We start from the raw sequence: 23245 nt of genomic DNA, 5'->3' as shown, positions 1-23245 counted from the left end.
GTCCACAGGAACTTATCAGTGTTTGTACCACAACAATAAAGACAGGTGAAAATTAGTGCAAAAAAATTTTTTTTTCTGGATAAATATATTAAGATTATTTTGGTGGGTGGAAAGATGGGGAAAATATTTAGTAGCTTTGAATTCTATACATCAGTGTTGTTTGCTGATTAAAACAGAACTGAAAATACACCATCTCTGAGTTTTTAAGAAAACAATATATCTGTAAGCCCCACATAAAACTTTTAATTTAAATAAGCAGTTTACTGTTCTAGACTTATAAATATTTACAGGCTAATAGTTCTATTTAATTGGGCCACATCATTTGTTGCACATGTAATTGTGAAGTGTAGTCTGTATTTTTGTTTTAGCATGTCAGATCTTTAAAGTGTTATCTGCTAGCAGCTTGAAATGTGGATGTGCTATGTGTGAGATTCATTAGTACATTCAGATGTGCACGCACTTCAGAGCATGTATACCTATTCGCTCATTGTATGTGTTGTCTAGATCAGTGTTTCCCAATTTTATTTGGCCATGGAATCCTTTTAAACTTGAAATAATTTTGCAGAACCCCTAATAAGTCTAATATATGGAGCTGAAAAAGTAGACCACAAATAAGTAAGGATAATAATAAACAAATGCTAAGCAAGGTCATGAGATCAAAATGTAGTGTAATTGCACACATTTAAAAACGAAAATCACATAATATTAATTGTGTTTTTTTTTTAAATCATAACATGTTATTGTAATGGAATTTTCTCACGGAACCCTTATTTTCACTGAAAGGAACCCCGGGGTTCCACAGAACACCATTTGAGAAACACTGGTCTAGACTAATGCATAGCTTTATGTCAATAGACAGCTTTGCTTATACACACACAGACTCATGTAGTATACATATATCTCATGCAGTGTATTATATTTTCCCAGTGAAACAAGTTTGTTTATATTTTTCTGTAAAAATTTGTTTAAATTGAAAACGAAGGGGCTTACCTATGACAGATATCCTCAGCCCACTAACTTGCAGATTGTGGTTCCCATCCAGGAACCCTTTCCTCTAACCCTGTGCTTCTGCTTTCCTTCCCCAACTCAAAGCTCATATTAGTAGATACCTGATTAACACCTGACCCCATTCCCAGATTGCCTGTTGACCTTTCAACATCTGTTTAGGATTCTTAAAGAGGCCATGTCATGGAACGGGTTGGCTGGTACACTCGCTCTACTACCTGTAAAGTGGAGAGACTACTTATTTGGTTGTAAAGGAGTTGTAGGGTAGGATACTGTCTGCATCTTGCTTGCATGTCAGACTCTAGATGCAGAAGCTTCTGAGGGAGAGATTGAATACTAAGAGCAAGAGGATTGATATTTGAAGAAGAAGGCTCATACCAACCCTATTATTGTCTTGGTCTGAAAGAAAGAACTTAAGCCATTTCAAATGAATTTGTTTATTCCTGCATCATCTTAGAGGCAGCATTGGTTTGTTTTCAGTGGTATACAGTGCCATAGAGAGGCCTCACAGGATGCGTACTGATGTACTTACATTGTCTAAAAACAAATACATTGAAACAAAGGTTTTGTTAAGGAGATCTTTTATAGACTCTCTTGAGGAACTCAGTGTGTGAAATGAAAACATGCCTGATGAGCATGATGTTTTTTTCATTGCTGTTGTCTGGTACCATATGTCTTGAAGTGTCTGTCCTTTAGTATTTTGGGGTTTTTCTGTTCCCCTGCCAGAGTGGACAGATGGAAGAGAAACACTATTTTTATAACAAAGCATCTGCTTTACTGGAATGTGACCAGTGATTCATTTACAAGAGAACTATTGTGACCTTTCTGTGCATGTGCAGCCAACAGACTGTTGGAATCTTAACTCCAGCTTCCTACTGCTCACTCCCTTCCTGCTGCCTTTCCCTCAGGTTCCTAACACTTAGCCAATGTTTTTATGCACACAATAACAATAATTATAATATAATTGAGTGTCTGTTTAGTAAGGTTGTCAGTTTTAATTACTTGTGTAGTAGGAATGTAGAATTTGGATTAGTCATAATTTTGGTATCTGTTGTAATGAAATCTTGGACACGTGCTGGGAATTAAGGATGTTAAGTATCAGGTAATTGACTAATCAAATAGTTGATGCATTTTTGCATCGACTATTCAATTAGTCGATAGGGTTCCTCCGCCTTTGAAGTGTAGCAACAGACTTAGCTCGGCTCCCCACGGAGTTTCAAAGTGGCAGCGCCTCAGCAACTGGAGTCCCCAGATGATCCCGGGCTCCATGCAGTGCTGCTGCTTTGAAATGCCATGAGAAACGTGATGCCGGGCTCCCTGCGGCATTCAAATTAGTAGCGCTGCACAGATCAGCTGACTCCAGGCTCCATGCAGCGCTGCTGCTTTGAAGTACCCTCCTTTTCTTCCCCTCCTTTGCTGCCTCTGTCTGATAGAGGCAGCAAGGGGCGGGGGAAGCGACTACTGTAGTCGACTATCCAGTGTTTCTCAACCAGTGGTATAAATACCCTTAGGGGTACTCGAGAGAAGTCTGGGGGTGTATGTCAATACAGCTGACATTTGAAGAAAACTTTTTTTTTTTTAAGTTTTATAGCACTTTATTATTTTTGTATTTTTTACACCCAAAAATATCATCGCCCACCTGGCTATGATTAAGTTGTTTAAACAAATATGTTGCAATGGTAGAAAAACATTTTGTGTGTCTGAAAACTGTAGGTATTGGTGGGTACTTTTTTAAAAAAGGTTGAAACACACTGGACTATCCTGTTGACTATCCAATAAGCATTTACTTATCGGATAGTTGACTAGACCTTCACATCTCTACTGGGAATGGTAATTTTCATCTCTCCTGAGATGTTTTACTCAGAACAGGGGAGAAAGAGGTTCAGAAAATCCAGCATAAAAGGGTAAAGTCAAAAGCAGAATGGAAAAGAATAGTTTACAGGGGAAGGGAAATAACTAATTAATGTAAACTTTGTCTGTTATAGAGCATTTTGGCGGTGCCAACGTGCCTAATATGGCTGTGACATCCACACGTGCAAGAGATTGCAACAGCGCCTGAGTATTTGCAGGTGCCATTATGATTGAAATTGCTTTTAGTAAGACTAAATAGTCTTGTCCACACTAGTGGTGTAGCTAGGAATATAAATTTGGGTAGATATTGAAGTGGATAAGCAATGATCAAAGGTCTGATGTTGCAGCATCCCCCAGTAGGGCGGGTAATCAGTCCCAAGCTGCCACCTTTTTCCTTAGAGGAGACCTGAAGTGCTTTTACCTTGGCTACAGTGTGTCATTTTGTACTATTCCTTGCACTTCTTTGCCTGTTTCAGACAGGGCTGAGTGTAGCTTGCCTTTGTCTCCCTTCCCTGTACAGGTTGGACCTCCCTGGTCCAGCACCCTTGGGACCTGAGCAGTCCCAGATGAGGAATTTTGCTGGACTAAGGAAGATCATATCTGGCTCCCCCCATCCCTGGACCAGCTGCCAGTCTCCTGGCTGGCTCCCCCTTGCCGCCCAGCCTCTCTGCCCTACCGGTCCCTTCAACTCCTTCCCTTTTATGCTGGGCAGCCCAGCTTCCTGCATGCCGGGCCGCCCCACTGGAGTGCTGAGCTCCTAGCCCCACTGGGCAGCCCCGCTGTGGAGTTCTGAGCTCCTGGCTGCCAGCAGCGGGAACCCAGCCCTGCACTGGGACTCTCTGGTCCTGGAACATCTGGGATCCTGCCGGAAAACAGCTGTTGCCTGACCAGGGAGTCCTGGATTACACAGGTTCAACCAGTAGTGGCACTAGGCACCTGCCACTTACTGAGGAGGTACTGCTGGCTAGAACAGTGGTGTTGGATTTACTAATTTGGGTTTATCTTAAAGGTAGTGCTTAAAATAACCAAAAAATAAGCCACCCACACTGAAATATTGCGCACACGGGGGTCTGCACCCATTTGAATCACTTTAAGAACTGATTTAAACTAGTGAAAGTTTCTTATGTAGACATGGCCCAATTTGCTACCTTCCCTGAACACACAGGAGTCAACTTGGGAAATTCTGGAACACCATTGGTTTGAGATGTACCCCCCAGTTTGCATGGAAGCCACTTGTCTCATGTCTTGAATGCTGTACTTTATTATACGCTTGAAAGTGAGTGAATCTGTCTGTCCATCCGTCCGTTTGTTCAGCAACTCCTCCTAACTGGTAAGAGCTAGGGCCACCAAATGTGGTATGCAGCTTCCTCTTATCATAACTTAAAGTAGTGATGTAAAATCCTGTTTAATGAGTTAACCTTGGAGAGCTGGAGCTATAGAAGAATTTTGAATGCTTCTAGGATGACCGCAATGAAGTCACATCCTCCCTCAGTTAGTAAACAGTTGTCATGATGAGAACTGACACATATCACAAAATCAGTCCCACCATCCATGCCTACCATCTCTAATAGTTGCCTAATTATCAGCATTCATCAACCTTTCATTGTCCTGGCCTTTTGAGTGTTCTCACCAAAATTAGACTGAAATAATGGGTAGGCACCCAGATGAAATAGCAGAAAATATGAGCTCTCTTGATTGAGCTTAGGTCTGCTATCTGAGGACTCTACAATGGAAAGATGAGAGAACAAAAAAGTGCTTTTGTTGTGGGCTGTGTAGGAATGTTTTCTCCTTTAAATTATGGCCATCTTGAAGCTTCTCAGCAGTATGGAATGTGGGTCATTCTGCAGCCAAAGATGAATTATTAGACCGAGTGTAGGTGACACAGACTTGCTTAATAAATCCCAATTTCATTTGCAGAGGCATGCAGTATCAGCTGGTTGTCACAGTCACCTGTCTGGTGTGTGTGTCATTATTTTTTGGGGGGAGGGCTAATGATGATCCAAGTTTGATTAATTAAATGGCACTTTGATTTTCAGGATCTTGTGTAATGCATGGTACTCTTACACACTTTTTTTTTAGGTGATTTCTGTTTATTTTCCTGATAGAACAGTCCTGGATAGCTCCAGGTGAATGATGAGCATGGTTGATTGGAAATAGGCATCATGACATTAAAAAAAGGTCTTTCTATACAATGAGCATTTCATTAGCCAGTTGGGTGAAGTCCTGCATGTGTGTGAGCAGTTGTATCCAAGCATCTTGACGGTGCCTGTTTGAAGTCAGAGTTTCAGGAGGAACTCGGTTCTCTGCTTTAGCATGCTTTACTAAAAGCCAGGTTTTGAAAGTGTCCCTCATTGCTAGCTTGTGGCTAGTGCTTAATTTGTCACGAGAGGTTCTGGGGTTCAAGACTTTTTTTAACATTCATAACTGATGCAGCAAGCCCTTAGGTGCCTGGGCCATGAACTGCAAAGCCGAGCAGGAGCAAGGGAGGCTTCAGTGTGTGGCCAGGAGAAAGGGTGCAGGAGCAACGGTGTATACAGGAGCAGGGTGGGGTAGGTGTCTGGGCCAAGCCAGATGAGAGAGTGCAGGATTAGGATTGAGGTAGGGTGTCTGACCAGGAGGGAAGATGCAAGAACAAGGGAGGGTGTTGGAGCAAGCTGGAGGTGTGGGGTCATGGCAGGGAGGAGGGACTGAGTGAGGTGGATTGGGATGTGGGAGTCTGGGCATGTTGGGGGATGCTTACCTGGCTTCCCTCCCACTTGCAGCACCGCCATAGCCTTGCAGTCCCAGGCTCACCCCGGATGCCGGAGGTGCCACTACCGTGGTCCCAGGCCAGCCCTGGAGGCTGGATGCACTGCTACCGTAGCCATGTGGTCCTGGGTCGGACCTGGAGGCACCGCTGAGGAGCCTCAGCCCAGTGCTGCTTCCTCCCACCACAGCCTAACCTGCTGCCAGGGAAGAGGGAGGGTTCCAGTGGAGGAGGAGGGATGGGACTGAGTTCCCGTCACATGTACAACTGAAAATTGTCTTGCGTGCCACTTATGGCATGTGTGTGCTGTAGGTTGCTGACCCCTGGCCTAGAGTCCTGGACAAAATCCTTTGTCTACAGGAAGAAAAATGCAGATCTAGGCACAAATGCCCCTCTATGGTTGTCTGTTTACATTTTTAATTCTAAGTTACTTCTTTGTTGCTGGAATTAACTTATTTTATGTTTATGCAAGTAGTTTTTTGTTTCTTAATATATGAGTGATGAGGTCTCTCTCCATCTACCACAGCTGATCCTCTAGGCCATGGGAGTGATCAGAGGATTGGAAAACATGCCTTAATGGGAAAGTTTGAAGGAGCTCAATTTGTTTACCTTTTTAAGGTTAAGAGGTGACTTGAGCATAGTCAGAGTACCTACATTTGAACAGAAATTTAATAACAGAGGGCTCTTCAGGCTAGCAGACAAAGGCTGTAATGTGACCCAGTGAGTAAGAGTTGAAGCTAGACAAGTCCAGAATAGAAATAAGGCACAACATTTTAAGTGAGGGGTAATTAACCATGGGAACAACTCAGATGATTGTGATGGAAATTTTAGTATCAAGACAGGGTGCTTTTCTGAAAGATATGCTGTAGGTTCAAACAAGAATTAATTCAGGGAAATCCTATGGTCCATGCTAGTCAGGAGGTCAGACTATGTCCGTGGTATCCAACGCATTAGCCGCTAACCAAAGGAGGCTATTGACCGGTTGAGTGTGGCTATTTGGCATGACTATAGTGGCTACTGTTTCAGAACTGGTTGGACACCATAGGACTAGGTGGTTTTAGTGGCCTGGTCTATGAAAGGAATAGTTTGACTTCAGCTGACAGGTAAAAGTGAGTATTTTCTCTATCCCACTTGAGTGTCAGGCTAGAGCCAGAAATGGTCAGAGGATCATGTTCGTTACTGGTATGACACCAGTCGAAGTCAATAGCTTACATGAGACCTGTAGTTACTCAAAATAGTCTAGTGAGGTCTGGGTGTGGAGTACTTGGAGGCATATGTGAATGAAACATAAGAGGAAGTGAAACTGAAACAGTAGAACTTATTTGTGATGTGAGGAGTTGGTGGTTAATGCAGAATAGTCCTTGTAAGTGTGAATTTATGTTAAAATTGAGGCTAGTGATGCTGGATCCCAAGCAATATAAGGAAGGCTGCAGGCCCAGCAGAGCAGACAGCCTGAGGCAATATCTTGAGGTGGAGGACAAACCCCTTCCGGCTGAGGGAAGCTGCTAGACGGCTCTTAATATATTTAAAAAGAAAAGGCGCAGCCGGAAGGACTTGGCATGAGCTGGGACAACTGATTCTGGCTTGTGATCAATCCCCCTGGCTGCACTTCTACCTCACCTGCTCCCCTGTGGAGATGGTGATGGAGGGAACCGGTTTTTAAGCTGGCTTCCCCATAGCACTGGCGCCTGCTCCCCTTCCCTGGCTGCCTCTCGCTGATAGAGGCAGCGGGCTTTGGGAGAGTGAGTGAATAGTCAAGTGACTTCTCGACTACCCAGTAAGCATATGCTTGTCAGGTACAGTAATTCCTCATTTAACATAATAGATTCACTTCTGAAAATGTTTCTGCTAAGCAAAAACGTGCTATGCAGGGTCAATTTTCCCATTAAAAATAATGGAGAAGGTGGGGGTTGTATTTCAGGTGGTGGTGGGAAGGTCAATTTTTGCTGGGTCATCAATGTCAACACTGGATGATGTAGATGGAACAGGGCTATCTTGTTCATCAGCTGATTTTTTTTTTTTTTTTTTTTTTTAGGTTAAACAGGAGAAAAAACTTTTGATAGAGGGCTGCTTTTTGTTTTTTGTTGTAAAGTTGCTTGTAGCAAGATATGGTGCTTTCTAAGCTTTTTGCTGCTTTTGAGCGCCATTCACGATCAGGATCATTCTCATAAAAAAATGTTCATTACATCACTTATCAACACAAGTCACTGCGGTTTGTTAAAACACAAAGATAAACATGTGAGTGAGCGGAGGAGTGCTGTGACCATGTATATTCATCCACTCATGCGTATTACCACTGTTTTCACCAACTTATACCACCACGTGAAGTAGTCCGCCACTAGTTTATTTTCGCGTTCCCTAAAAAAAAATTGTGCTATTGTGAAAACGTGTTAAGTGGGCACATGTTAAACGAGTAATTACTGTAGTCAACTAGTTGCTTACATCCTTGGTGCCAGCTGGCTTGAGCTTATGGAATTTAGACATCTGGGCTTGTGCTGGGGCTCCAGCTGTGGGGTTCAGCAAGGTGGGAGAGTACCAGGGCTTGGTGTTCAGGCTTCGGCTGCACCCCTACATTGCAATTAAACAGCCCCTTAGCCTGGGAAAGAGCCTTCGTTCTGGAACCTAGTAAATTCCCTGCGCATTTATAAGTCTTCTGTCGTTTGGAATCCATGTGTTGATGCAGTTTAAACATTAGTGGTTCCCTGATCATGGTTATAGTAAAACGGCAAGGATCATTTTACATTTGTAGATGCTCAAAATATCTCGTCACCCTTACAATTTTTCAAAGTCAGGGAGAAAGAAAAATACAGTTAGCATTAAGTATTTTTAGAGATTTTAATTATGATCTATCATATGGACCCCTTGAAGCAAAATTCCCTAAAAGTTACTAGAAAATGCTTGTGTTGTATGCAGTATATTTTGATAGTGAATGGTTAGCTGTTACCAAGATCTGAAAACAGAATTGCTCTCCCCTAGCAACAACTGAAGTTGGTTGTTAGGTTGGCTCCTCAGAGGTATCCAGAGATGGATGATAGATACAGAGCAGAGGATTAATTTTGTTTGTTTGTGGGAAGCATTACAAGATGTTTTGTGGAATGTGCTAGAGGTTTGTGTATAGTGTCAGAACACATAAAAACACCAGTAGATGCCACCAGCTAACAAAAGGCAGATCATGCAAACTGCAGTGTAATCTATACAAATACAACCTATGCTGTTGGGAGAGGTGGGAGGTTTTTCTTCTTTAGTTTGGTAATTTCAGAGACAACCAGTCCTTGAGTGAGAGGCTGAGCTTCAATAGGATGTTAGGGCAAAAAGCAATTGATTCTTTGATCACGTCTGTTGGCTTGTTGCTCATGCCAGCTCTGAGTTAGCATGCTAGCAGCTTTGGAGTTTTTTGTGCCGCTATAGTTTTGCATTAAATTTGGCAACTAGTTGGATTTGGGAGTTTAGGGCATCTGTTAGGGCAGGGTGGGCAAAGGGGCTCCGCGGGCTGGATCTGGCCCACCAAGTGGGTTGATCCAGCCCACAGAGTTCCTGCCACTCCCTGCCCCCAGGCCAATCAGGGCTTAGAGACAGGGGAGTGCACAGCACTTAGGGCTGTTGCTACATTTCAAAGGTGAAAGTGCCGAACCTTGGGGTCAGCTGGGGACTCCCCTGCTGACCCTGGGCTCCGTGAGGCACTGCTGCTTTGAAATGCTGCAAGGAGCCCGCCACTGGGCTCTCCACGGCATTTCAAAGCGTCAGCACTGCATGGAACCCAGGGTCATCTGGGGAATCCCCAGCTGATCCCGAGTTCCCCATGCCATTCAAAGCCTCAGTGCTGCACGGAGCAGCTGACTCTGGGCTCCATGAAGCGTTGCCACTTTGAATAGTGATAGAAATGTTCTCTACAGTAAACCCACCGACTCATACAGTTACCTACATGCCTCCAGCTCCCATCCAGAACACACCATACGATCCATTGTCTATAGCCAAGCCCTTTGATACAACCGCATCTGCTCTAATCCCACTGACAGAGACCAGAAACTTCAGGATCTCTACCAAGCATTTATAAACCTCAACTACTCACCCAGAGAAATAAAAAAGCAAATTGAAAGATCCAGACGAATACCTAGAAACCATCTACTTCAAAACAGACCCAAGAAAACCAACAATAGAACACCACTTGTCATCACCTACAGCCCCCAACTTAAACCTGTCCAACACATTATCCATAAACTACAGCCTATACTGGAACAGGATACTAAACTCCAAGAGGCTCTGTGAGACAGACAGCCTATAGACAACCACCTAACCTCAAGATGATTCTTACCAACAACCACAGGACATGCTACACTAATACCAACCCTGGTACCTTCCCTTGCAACAAACCCCGTTGCCAGCTTTGTCCACATATTCACTCTGCTGATACCATTATTGGACCTAACCAAGTGAGTTATAAGATCAAGAACACATATTCCTGCGCATCCAGAAATATAATTTATGCAATCATGTGCCGAAAGTATCCATCTGTCTGTACATTGGACAAACGTCTCAGACACTTCACCAAAGGATCAATGCCCACAAAACAGATCACAAAGAAAAAACAGTTTCTTGCCATTTCAACCAGAAAGGAAATTGAGTCAACGGCTTGATTACCTGCATCCTGCTTCAAAGACTTTTTCAGACCACACTTGAAAGAGAATTCTCTGAACTGTCATTCATGCTTAAATTCGACACTTTACGCCTAAGTTTAAACAAAGACATTAATTATCTTACCCATTACAAAGATAGCTTCCCCAATTATCACCTCTAATATAATTAGTTCAGACATTTACCTTCCCCCTCCCCCCAAGACCCTTCTGTTCTGAAATGTGATTTGTCCTTTTCATATGTGTTCATTTTTTTAAAATTGTATCCTTTGGTTTATATGGTTGTGACAATTTTCTTCCACTATTTGATCTGAGGAAGTGGGTCTGGCCCACGAAAGCTCATCACCTAATAAACCATCTTGTTAGTCTTTAAAGTGCTACACAGTCCAATTTTTTGTTTCTGCCACTTTGAAGTATTTGATAGAGGCAGCAAGGGGAGGGAGCAACTAGTCAACTATTCTGTTGACTATCCAATAAGCATTTGCTTATCGGATAGTCGACTGGTCCTTTACGTCCCTAGTCTCCTCCCGCCCTGTAAGGGGATTGGCACTTAGTTAACCACCAGATGCTGCTCTGCTGGTGGGTGACTCTTAAGTGTGGCGCTCCCTTGCAGGGTGGGGGTAGACTTTGTGTGCTCTCTTTGTCCTCAGGCCCTGATTGACCTGAGGAGGGGAGCGTGTGAAGTCTCCTTCCACCAGCATGGGTGCAGGTGCCTAGAGGGAGCTGCCAGCTGTTCAGAACATCTGGCGGTTTTCTCAGGGGGTAGGGGCAAAGACTTCACAAGCTCCCTCGCCCCCAGATGTATCAGGGTCTGTGAGTGAGGAAACAGGGAAGTATCCTGGCACCTGCCTCTCTGCTTGAGGTTCAGCCCCTTCCGGGGCCACTTCTAAAATTTCTGAAGTGGTTTGCTCACCCCTGTTAACGTCAAGCTGTCCTGTGGAAGCTCAAGAGCAGGAATATTAACTTTGGATGAGACAGCTAAGAACTGGGACACAAACAACAAATCAGTTGGGTGTTCTGTACTTAGATTTCACCAGCCAGTTAGTTATCAAGTGTAAACTCCTCAAGCAATGTAACAGCCTAACCATTTTGTTAGTCTTCTAAGTGCTACCAGACTATTTGTTGTTTTTCCTGTTAGACTAACTCGGCTACGCCTCTGAAGCTTTTGAACATTGAGTTACAGTCCTCTTGGGTATGCTAATCTTTCTTGACATCTTGGTGAGCTTGCCTTTGGTGTAAGAGACTACCTGAAGTCAAAGGACTGGTCACTTAAGTGCAACTGACCTGGTGTCTCACATTCAATACAAATAATTGTAGCCAATGGTACAATAGGCTCAGATTTGGGTTCTGGGCGGGGGAGGGTGCAGGACTGTTATGATGCTGTAGCCAGATGGGGGCTTGGCCCCAACTGGGGGCTTGTGGAGAGGCTTCATTTTGAAATAAAATATTATGTCAGACAGGTTTCAGGGGCGGAGAACCTGTTTTGAGTCAGGGATCACGGACCCACAGAAAAGTCAGTCGGGGCCACACAAGTGAGATGCAAAAAAAAATACCCCTCCAACATCCCCCCCAAGCCTCACTAATGTGGCCCCAACTGTGCTGGTGGGGGCAGGGTGCTGGGGGGGGGGCAGATGGCCAAGGGGGAGTGACAGGGACAACTGGTGCCAGTATCTGGGGGTCCCGAAGGTGTGCACCATGTCTGGGGTTTCAGGAAGCACGTGAGCTGCTCTCCCCTCCCCCGTACAGCTGACACGTTTCCTGAAACACCAGGTCTGTCATGCGCTAGGGACTTCCTTCCTCCTGCTGCCTTCCTGTGCGGTGGGCAGGGAGTGGGAGTCCTGGGACTATGCCAGCTTCAACTGCTCAGGAAGCGTGCACGCCCTGCTCCTTCCGCTTCCTGAGAATTTGGAGCCGGTGCAGTCCTGAGACTCCCACTCCTTCCCCCCCCCCCCCCCCCGCCATGCAGGAAGGCAGCAGGGGGAAGGAAGTCGCCAGTGCGTGACAGACCTGGCGTTTCAGGAAATGCACTGGCTGTTTGGGGGAGGGGAGAGCAGTGTATGTGCTTCCTGAAACCCGGGATGTGGCTCGCAGCTGTGGGACTTTACCCCCACCCCGCAGAAAGCCGGTGCTACCTCCATTGTTGAAGGTAGCATCAACGGGGGCTGCTTCTTGGAGATGGGGGGGGGCAATGCCTTGTGATCACTGGTCAAGGCCCCCCCGATTGACCAGTCAATCACGATCAACGGGTTGGTGACCATGGACCTAGAGCAAGGCATAGGTGCTTCAGTATAATAGATCTCTATCTAAATTTAAGCAAATACTCAGAGGTATTCATTCTGATACCAAAACAGAGAAGGAACAAAAATGTCTATTTAAATCAATGTGTTTCTTCTTCCCTGCAGGGCAGAAAACATTTACCAAGCCTATAAATCTCACATTATCTCTTGATTTTTCCCCCCACCCCCTCCATCACATGTACAGATCTTTCTTCCTCTGTTGTGTCAATGGAAACTTGCTATAAAGAGCACATGTATTAGCAGATTTCTGCTTTGTTTCTGCAAGCCATTTCTCAGTCACACCTGGGTTTTTTAAAAAGAGGATCTTTGCTTATGCAGATTTTGAACTGTTGATCTGCTTTAGTGATTCTTGTGCTTGCTAGAAAAGCACAGAATATAGAATCATAGAATACTAGGACTGGAAGGGACCTCGAGAGGTCATAGAGTCCACTCCCCTGCCCTCATGACAGAACCAAATACTGTCTAGACCATCCCTGATAGACTTTTATCTAACCTAGTAAATATCTTAAATATCTCCGCAGATGGAGATTCCACAACCTCCTTGGGCAATTTATTCCAGTGTTTGACCACCCTGACAGTTAGGAACTTTTTCCTAATGTCCAACGTAAACATCCCTTGCTGCAGTTTAAGCCCATTGCTTCTTGTTCTATCCTCAGAGGCCAAGATGAACAAGTTTTCTCCCTCCTCCTTATGACACCCTTTTAGATATCTGAAAACTGCTATCATGTCCCCCCTCAATCTTCTCAAATCCCTAAATCACAACATAAGCCAGTGTATGCTGGTAGGTCATTCATAACATGGGAAGATTTTTTTTAATAACCATGTTCTAGGCGGGGTTACCTAGAACATGGTTTAACACATAATTATGAAAAAGGAAACCCTATATGAATCCTAATGCAGATATTCTTGGACTTATTCTTTGATGTAAAATATGATTCCAAAAATAGTCTGCATACCAGTTCATATAGGAGTGCTTCTTTACGACCCGTATTCTGCTTATTGGTATGAACTTGTGAAGCATGAGGATTGCTGACAGATTCTGTAATTTATAGCACAGTTTTTTAACCTTGGGAGAAGCAGGGAAAGTTCCACATTACGATTCCTACCTCTTGTTTTGCACAGGATTTATTAATATTTCATGTATCTCAATTCCAGTATGTGTTATACTGTCATTGGGGGCAGGTGGGGAAGAAAGTAACCCTTTCCACGCTCTGAGAAGCTATAGTTCCCCAAAGGGCCATTTATAGCTGGAGATAGCTGAGGTGCATCACGTCCTCCATTCCCTAGTCATAGTCACAGGACTGGGCAGACGCTGCAGGGAGAAAAGCACAGGCAGCACCTATAACAGCTCTGTGTCCACAAAAGGACTCCTGCATGCCAGGGAAATCTCCAGGCAGGAATGCCTTCACTGCATTCATGCCATCTGAGTGGTGCGCAGGGAGCTGGGCTGGGCAGAGAATCTGTTCTATTTTGAATCTTTAGGATATGATTAAATTACAATAAACTGACTTTTTCCATCTGAAGTGTAAAATTTAGATATGGGGTCCAGCCGCTTGCGTGTTCAATTCTCATAGTCACCCCCTAGCTGTAACCCTCGGCACCATATTATATTGAACCTGGCCTGGTCTGTACTCTTGTGGCAGAAGGATTACATATCCCTTCATTTACTGTGAAATAGGGCTAACTAGTTTGCCCATTTTGTGTTGCAGGTTGGTTTTTATATGCTGTTTTGAGGATGACACCAAAATACGAAAAACAGGTAAGTGATTTTAACAGTAATAAACAAGTGCCAAGATTGATGGGGAGTATTGATAGACTGTTGCAAAACAAAGGTCAGTAGACCGGAGCTTGGACGATCACAGGGGAAAGCTAACTTGCTGGGTAACCATTAGAGTAGTAATTTGCAAACTTTTTCCAGTCCGTTTCCCCCCCCCGCCCCCCGAAGTTAATGGAATTTTCCGTATCCTCCCTCCATTACTGCATAGCCAAGGCTTATTAAGCAATGGAGCTTGGATGAGAAGCTGGAGCTAGAGGCTGGCTGGTCTAGGGGTGGAGTGGGATGGGGGTGAATCTGGGCCAGAGGCAGACGAGGGCCGGGGAAAAGGTGAGATTGGAGCTGAGGCAGAGGCTGCCCTGTGGGGGCTGTCTCAGGCCTCATTGAACATGCCCCTCTTGAACCTTCCTCTATGTCCCCCTAGAGGCACATGCCCCACAGTTTGGGGACCACTGCATTAGAGTTTAGTGAGCAATGGGAAACTGACAGTAGAAGTGTATGTGGTACTGGAGGAAGAGACCAGACACCTCAAGGATAAAACAGTGACAAATCATCAAAACCAATAATGGCTTAAAACTGGGAAAAAAGGGGGGGGAAAAAAGTTCAAAAACTAAGATATGGTGGAGTTTCTCCAACTTTCAATATCTATAGCAGAGATCTCCAACCTTTTTAAGCATGAGATCACTTTTTGAAATTAAATGCAATCCAAGATCTACCTCAAATATAAATACCTTTGACCCGCCTCCTCCTCACTCCTTCTCTGAGGTCCTGCCCCTTCTCACTCCATCTTCCCTCCTTCCCCATCCTCCCTCCCTTTCAACAGGCTGGGGCAGGGGATTGGGATGGAGGCTTTAGTCTTGGATTAAGGGATTTGAAGTGTGAGGGGCTCTGAGATAGCCTGTGGCAGGATGTAGGAGGGGGTCTAGGTGCAGGCTCTGGGAGGGTGTTTGGATCCAGGGGTGCTTGGGGCTGGGGCAGAGGATTGGGGCATTGGACGGGGTTCATGACTGGGTGAGGGTTTTGGGATGTGGGCTCCAGCTGGGCACTGCTTACTTCAGGTGGCTCCTGATTGGTGATACAGTGGGGCTAAGGCAGGCTCACCCCTGCCTTGGCCTTGCACTACTCCCTAAAGCAGCCAGCAAACTCCTTCCCAAGTCCTGTAATGCCCTATGTCTGCTTTGTGGAGAAAGGATACAGAGTGGGAGAGGGGGCACCTTGACATCAGTGCCCCTCTTCTCCCTCCCCTGCCTTGCACAGCAAGCAGGAGGCTCCCCAGGGGGAGGGGCAGCTCCAAGGCAAAGGGCAGGAGATGAGCAGCAGTGAGGGGAGAGGCAGCTGAAGTGCCGGCACTTGGTAGCCTTTTGGCCAAACCAGTCAGGATCACCTGTCAGAGGCTCCAAGATCTACCAGCGGATCAGATCTACTGGTTGTTGACCACTGATCTATAGTGACTGAAGAACCCCTCTGCTCCCCCTCCTCCCACTGCAAACCCTTTTGAAATGGAAGGGGTTTGGACTGATGGGCATGCATCCAGATCTTGGGGAACAGTCACAAGGTGGGAATCTGTCGAGGATCCCTCCTATAGCTAGGGGTACATGGATACTGTTCTAAGTAGTGATTTGCATACTTATTTGATCGCACCCTCCTTATGCGCGTCTGTAGTAATTTACCCCCCTGAGCACCTGGCCAGCAGCTTCACTCTCAGCTGCCCGTTCTGAATGCAGAGTGACAGCTGCTGGCTGGGTGCCCAGCTCTAAAGGAAGTGCCACTGCCAGCAGCAGCACAGAATTGTGGGTGGCATGTGTAATATTGCCACCCTTTCTTCTCTGCTACTGTGGGCAGCAGCGGTGCCTTCACTGCCGGGTACCTGCTCTGCAGTTACCATGTTCTGAAGGCAGTGCAGAAGTAAGGATGGCAATACTGTGACCATCCTCCCCCCCCTTCCCTCATAGCCTTTTGACTCAGGAGTCCCACTTTGAGAGATGCTTTGTACTTCTGTATATTTTTGGTGTAAAAATACACAAAAGACCATATTTCAGAATCCAGGATGCAGTTTTTCACATCCATGAGTTTGGTAGACACACACTTACAGGTGGTGTTTGTTTATGTTTTGTAATCTCTTTCTGGGCACCAACATTCCTTAAAACAAATTATATCCGAGAGCACTGACTTTTTTTTTTTAAAGTGGTCATAGGCCAAAAATGCATGATTGAGCTAGTTCAGCCTTTGATAACAGTGTAAACATCCTGGAAGAGATCCTGAAGTTTATAGATTTTGACCTTCCTCCTTAGCTGGGGGAGAGGGGAGGAGGATTTTTTGGCAGGATAAAATGTAATGAACATTACAATCTTGTATTCATAATTAAAGGGCCACTGTCCAATCAAGTTCAGATTATTAGGCTATTTTAAATACAAACTCCCAAGGTTTTAAAAAGCCTAAGGTAAATAAAGAAACATTTGCATGATTATTCAGCCCATTACAAACACAATTTAAATATTCCTCTACAGTATTTACAACACAAACATTGAATTTTATTAGTGGATGAGACTCTTCAAATGAAACCAACTCATTGTCCAGAGAAATGTTAAAAAGCAAAACGTCATGAGGTATAAAATGTAAATTCAGATTTAAAAATTCTTTTCCAATTGAATTAGATAAGCTGATGCTAACTGGAAGAAAATTAAGCAACTCAGGTTGGACCTCCCTGGTCCAGCACCCTCGGGACCTGAGCTGTCCCGGAGTAGGAGAGGTCAGTGCTCACCTGCTGGGTGTCCCGCTCTTAGGCTTCTCTCCCTGGGGCTCCCTGCCCTGCCACTAGCCCTGCTAACACTGGCCTGGTCCACTCCCTTTCCTGGTGCCCTCATGCTGCTCCAGGGTCTCCTGGGGTTCCTGGCTGGGACAGCCTGGCTGCTGCTGGCCTCACTGCTACAGGGTGCTTTCACCTGAGGGTTCCCCGGCCGGGACCTCCTGGCCACACTTTCCTGCTGCTAGGGCCCACCATGCTGCCACTGGAGATTCCCTGGGGTTCCCCCAACTAGCTGCCTGCCTCTGCTAGTCCCGTTTCAGCCAGGGGAATTCCCCGGCTGGGACTGCCCACTCTGGCCCCACTGCCACCAGGGGTATCCTGGAGCTGGCCCTGCTGCAGGGAGTCCCCGGCTGCCTGGCCCAGCTGCTGATAGAGAGAGGTATGAGCCAGAACATGATTGAGATACTTTCTCCCTCCTCTTCCCCCCTCCCCACAATATTATTATTATTATTATTATTATTATTATGAATGATTTATGGTTGGCTGAATCTACTGCAACAGTAATCTTGTTCTAACTAGCAAGGCTGTTGCTAGGTTTTGATGTGAGTTTATGCTGCTTCCCTTGATTTACTTGGATTGTCCTGGCCATGTCTGTCTTTGAATTACTTGTGGAGCTGAAGGTGTTAGAAAAGCACTTCTGACCTCTGAGAGGCTGATATGCTCTAGCCTGCAGCACTACATCAAGGTGTTGGACTTGAAGCTCCCATTCCCCAAAAATCACTGACGGGATTCTGGCTTTGGTCAGTTTGGGGCTTGTAGAAGATAGGCAAGAAGGTTTGTCAAGGCCTGCTCCCAAGGCCTCCCTCGTACTCTGGCACGATAAATGCAGAAATGGGGGCCTGCAGAAGTACCCCAAAACCTTATCTTTCCGGGCTTTGGTATAAAACTTCCCCCCCAAAATCCTAAAAACCTAGATTTTGGGGGTAAAAATCTGCTGCCACCACCCAAGTAATGATAAGAAAGCCAGGGAAGAGATCACTTGGGAAATCTCAGCCCTACAGTAAAACCAGGACATACACAACTTAACACTACCAGGTTAATAAAAAAGAAAGAGGAAGAATTTTTATTATCCCTGGAATACTCCTGTTAGAAGCATAATGACTAGATGGAAAAGTCACCAATTAATATACTCATGGGGGGACCCCCCCCCCCACGGGCCAAGAGCTTAGTTACAAAGGAGAGGAAAACCCATTTTTAAATGCACAGACATCAGATTCCCATTGCCAAACCATAAAACAATAAAACCTAACGGATTTATCTAAACTTTTCCCTACTTACAGATAGTGAAGAATCTTCTCTTGGAGAGAGAGAAATGTCTGTCCCCCTCAGTAGCTGGAGAGAAACTGCCCAGGGACAAAGAAGGGAAAACCCCAAAATTCCTTTGTCCCAGTTTGAAATCCCTATCTACATTTCTATTGGCTGAACAGATACCTGGCTAGGTAAAGTTAACCTCTTAGTCCCCAGGCTGCTGCCTATCCCTCATGGTCATGACAAGGTTAGAGAGGATTCTTGGAGGAGAAAGAGTTGCCCAAGAATGTAGCTTCTGCTGTGGCTCTGAATTTAAAATATAGTAGGAGCTGGGTGGGCAGGCAGGCAACCTGGCTCAGTCCCAGATTACGCTTGGTCCAGGAGCTACCGCCACTGTGGCTTTGCATTTTAAGGAGCCCATCCAGCTCTTACTACATTTAAAACGCAGAGCCGCAGCAGGGATAGATCTCGGATGCAGCACGAGCTGGGATAGAGAGCTTTAACTGACTTCCCCTATTGCAGTGGTTCTCAAACTTTTTGGGCTCTGGAGCCCTTTACATGCGTAAAAATGTATGCGGCGCCCCAGCGGTCCACTGATTGTATGTGTTGTACCTATCGAAGTTTCCAGTTTGTCAACCTCGCAGAGCCTCTGGAGATGTCTCCACGGAGCACAGTTTGAGAAACACTGCCCTATTGTATCAACTACACTATTTGCACATCACCCACTTCTTAACATCCCTTATATGGGGTGCCTTGGCAACTGAGCTGATGCTCCAAAGAAGACTAAAGGTGGTTCTGGGCCACAAAATCACCACCTGGAAATTGGAGATTGGAGTCTTGCAATGTTTGGTTCAGGGACCAACTTTATTTAACTGCATTCGCCAATGACTGGCCCAGCACCATTTCCAGGTAGTTCATTTATGCTGACCATGTCTGCTTGGTGTCAATGCACCATGACTTTCAAAAGGCTGAAGACAACATGAACAGTGATATGGATGTGTTAGGTGATTATTGCAAGAAATGGAGTCTAAAACTAAGTATGTCAAAGAATGGGACAACATGCTTCCCCTTACACTTCAGCTGGCCCTAAGCATGGTGTAACATCTTTTTGAATGGGCAGTGGTTCACTTGCACCATCCAAAGGCAGTGTATCTAGGGGACACCCAACATCATATACTCATGTACAAATATCATCTTACTAAAGTAGCTCACAAGATGAAGAGCAGAAATTGTCTCCTGAATATACTGGTTAAGTCCTACCTGGGAGCAAATGTGCAAAAATTGCATAGTTTGGGGGCATGATCTCTTTCACTCAACTGGCGAATACTGTGTCCTAGTTTGCTTAAACTCTGCCTGCGCTAGACTAGTAGTCAACCAGTTGAGCCATAACATAAGAATTATCACAGTCACCTAGTAGCCAACAAAACTTATTATGGTTACCAGCCCTAGCCAATATTTCTTCACTTAATATCTGGCATTGGAGTGAAGGCAATAAATTGATCATCAGGGTATAGGAAATAAACACACTTGCCATTTTTCAGGAATAGAAGAATGCACCCTGCCATTCTCTGCCTAGCAGGACTCCTACCTGGACAGTGCAGCACACTTTTCCTCCAGCTGATGTCATCTTCAGAATGGTGGAGAGCAAGTCTCTGCCACTGCCAGTAGTTCCTACATCATCAGGCTGGATTAATGGCTCCTGGCTTTGGGCACCTAGGCTGCTTCTGGAGACAGCGTACCAGATCTGAGTGTGATGCACTAAGCCAAAACCAACCACGATGGAGGCATCCAGGACAGCCCACTGGGCATGTGTGGAGGATGCTGCCTGTGTGCTGGGTGGTGGTTCTTTTTGTATTGGGCTTCCCAGAAGTCTTCTCAAGATGAACACTGCTGACTCAAGAGGCCATGGATTAACTCAAGTCCATTTAGTTTCCTTAAAAAACTAACACCCCCCAACCTTTCCTTGCCTATATGCGATTGCTATATTATATACAGACATAGGCACACATATGAGTCAACTAACAGTGAATCTGAGCTGTAGAAATCATTTTATGGATAAAGTCTAATTTGCAATGATAACTCTCTTCCAAAGAGGAAGCTTTCACATACCTGAAGGTCAACTAATGACTAGTGGGGTATTTTAAATCTTGCTTTTACAACACTGCTTCATTCCCACACAAATCCTATCCCTACTTCTGCTAAGGAGGATAGGTGGGATGAAACTTAATCCAAAACTCTTCCCTAATTGGCCAGAGAGATTTTTGATGACCAATTAAACACTCCTCACTGAATTCTTCCAGCCCTTGCTAACCTAAACAATGAGATTAGGGACAGGGAAATTAACTTGTGTCAGTTCTATTACTAGAGAATATTCTCCCTGAGTCTCAGTCTTGGTGTGAAATGGGATCCCAATTATTTACTGGTGCAGCTGTACTGGTGGGAGCAATGGTAGAACTGTAATGTAGCAGGAACTTCCTATTTTTACCGCCATGAAATCTATGTATTTCCTTTGTTACTTGTATTATTGTAACACCTAGAAACACTCATAGACCAGGGCCTCACTGTGCTGCACATTGTGCAAACAGAACAAAAAGATGGTCCCTGCCCCAAAGAGTTTATAATCCTGTAAGTGATTCAAAACATCTGGCTCTGCTCGCCTCCTGCTGGCCATAATCTTTAGTTCTCAGAGAATTGATTGAGAACAGTTTCCTTGTTAAAAAATTACCTTAATAAAGTTAAGTTAATAAATCTAAGGAGAGATAAGAAAATGGCAGGAGAGTTCCCCATTTTAATTGCTTTCCACTTGAGACTGGGTTTTAAGTGCCCATTGTGATCTATAATAGTTGATGGATCTTTCTCATAAAAAGGCCTTGGCAAAGAGCCATTGTGACATTAAAGTGAATTAAGAGAGTCACTCATGCATACAGCTTTACTTTACAATTAAAATATGTATCTATGGTTATGGATTTGAATGACAACTAACCTATTGGCTTAAATTAACCCAACATTTCCATTTAACAAGACAGGGCAAAAACAGAAACTATGTGAAAGTTGAGTTGATACAACTGAAGAATAAACCTAGTTTTGCTGTAGGGTTCCTGAAGTACCATGCTGATATTTTTTTCTGTTGACTGGCGAATGGATAGTTTCTACATTGCCTAATATGCCTATCCCAAGCTTGCATTGTCTACTCTTCTAGCTAAACCTCTGTCTCTGGGCCTGCTAGACAAACCCTTCCTCTTGGGCCAAATCCTTTCTTTTCCTTGTCCTAGGGAAAGTGATTGCAACTCTCCTCCTAGTAGACCCCTTTTTGCTACCAGCTCCCTGATCATATAGAAGCGCTGTCTGTTCCCACACAGGTGAGTATCCCTTACTTAAAGTGCGCTCTCATAAATGTCTCGCATTTTGCAACCTGTCACATTGATCACACCCTTTGGCCTATGTGAATCCCTTCAGCGTGAGTGTGGGTAACACATCTCTATCACAGCCGAGGACAACTATTTGTTTCAGAAGCCAGAGAAAGTAACAAGTGAGGCAGTCATTTTAGATTTGATTCTGACAAACAGAAAGGAATTGTTTGCTGAGCCCCCACTGTCAGCCCTGCAGTGGTGCTACTACTGCTGGAATAGTGGCTGTGTCCACAAGTCAAGAAGGACGTTGATAAATTGGAAAGGGTTCAGAGAAGAGCTATGCACATGAGTAAAGAATTAGAAAACAAGCCTGATAGTAATAGACTCGGGGAGGAGCTCAATCAACTCATCTTAACAAAGAGAAAGTTAAGGGGTGACTTGCTTAATCTGTAAGGACCTACATGTGGAACAAATATTTGATTATGGGGTCTTCAGTCTATCAAACAAATGTATAACATGATCCAATAGCTGGAAGTTGACTCTAGACAAATTTAGACAGTGACTAAGGTGTAAACTTTTAATGGTGAAAGTTGAAATTTTTTTTTTTTTTTTTTTTTTTAAAGGAGCAATTTACCCAGGGCTGTGGTTACTGAACATTTAAAAATTAAGATTGGAAGTTTTTCTAAAATTATGTTGCAGGAATAATTCTGAGCAGTTCTATGGCTCATGTTATACAGAAGTTCAGTCTGGATTATTCTGGCCTTGAAATCTATGCAATTCAGCCGAGGATATTTAAAGAGCTAGCTGAAGCAATCTTGGAGCCACTAATAATTACTTCTGAGAACTCATGGAGGATGGGAAAGGTCCCAAGGACTGTAGAAGAACAAACATAGTTGTGACATACCCAGACTAATGAGCAGCTATGTTCCCCTGCCTTCCAACCTGGGATGCACTTTGCACTGCTTTGCTGCTGTAGCCTCCAGTGTGGACTGCTCACAAATAGCCTCCAGCATGTAAGTCACTCTGGGTGTGTAGCCAGCCACACATTGGCTCTTACCACTTTGTTTTACTGCAGGCATAGGTGGTGGGTATCATAGGCACAGGAAAGCAAAAACAGCCCATGCTCCACCTCCAAGTCTCCTCCAGCCTGCTGTTCCCATGCCACAGGCTTGGGCAGGCAGGCTTGGAGCCATGCCATGCTGCCTGTCCTCCCGGCATTGGGGCCACTTTGGCCATGCTGCTCCCTGTCCTGCGCTGAGGCTGGCAACTCTATGGGGTGAGGGAGGAGGCTTCAGACTGGGGGAGGCTGGGACTAAGGATGTGAAGGACTATTCGACTATTCGATAAGCAAATGCTTATCAGATAGTTGAGTCGATCCCCGCCCCCCCTTGCTGCTTCTGTATCATATAGAGTTTAGTCAGACATCTATTCTAGATGGTCTAGGTATACTTCACTATGTAGGTATGGACTAGGTGACTTCTCACAGTCTCTTCCAGCCATAAATTTCTGTGAACCTATGTAGGGATGTGAATGGTTA

At 44.8% G+C, this 23245-nt stretch overlaps 1 protein-coding gene across 3 annotated transcripts in view; it reads left to right on the top strand.

The window, feature by feature from the left end:
* SNX10 (sorting nexin 10) overlaps window positions 1–23245 on the top strand; it is a 57931-nt gene that overhangs the window by 6680 nt on the left and 28006 nt on the right. For all 3 annotated transcript variants that reach the window (XM_075922176.1, XM_075922175.1, XM_075922174.1), the window contains exon 2: window positions 14240–14289. In XM_075922176.1, the coding sequence (XP_075778291.1) occupies window positions 14266–14289 (24 nt within the window). In that variant the 5' untranslated portion in view covers window positions 14240–14265. The remainder of the gene's footprint in view (window positions 1–14239; window positions 14290–23245) is intronic.

This window comes from Pelodiscus sinensis, chromosome 2, assembly GCF_049634645.1.
Source record: "Pelodiscus sinensis isolate JC-2024 chromosome 2, ASM4963464v1, whole genome shotgun sequence".
NCBI lineage: Eukaryota > Metazoa > Chordata > Testudines > Trionychidae > Pelodiscus > Pelodiscus sinensis.
The sequence above is the reverse complement of the archived record's forward strand: the minus strand, read 5'-3'. Positions and strand labels throughout refer to the sequence as shown.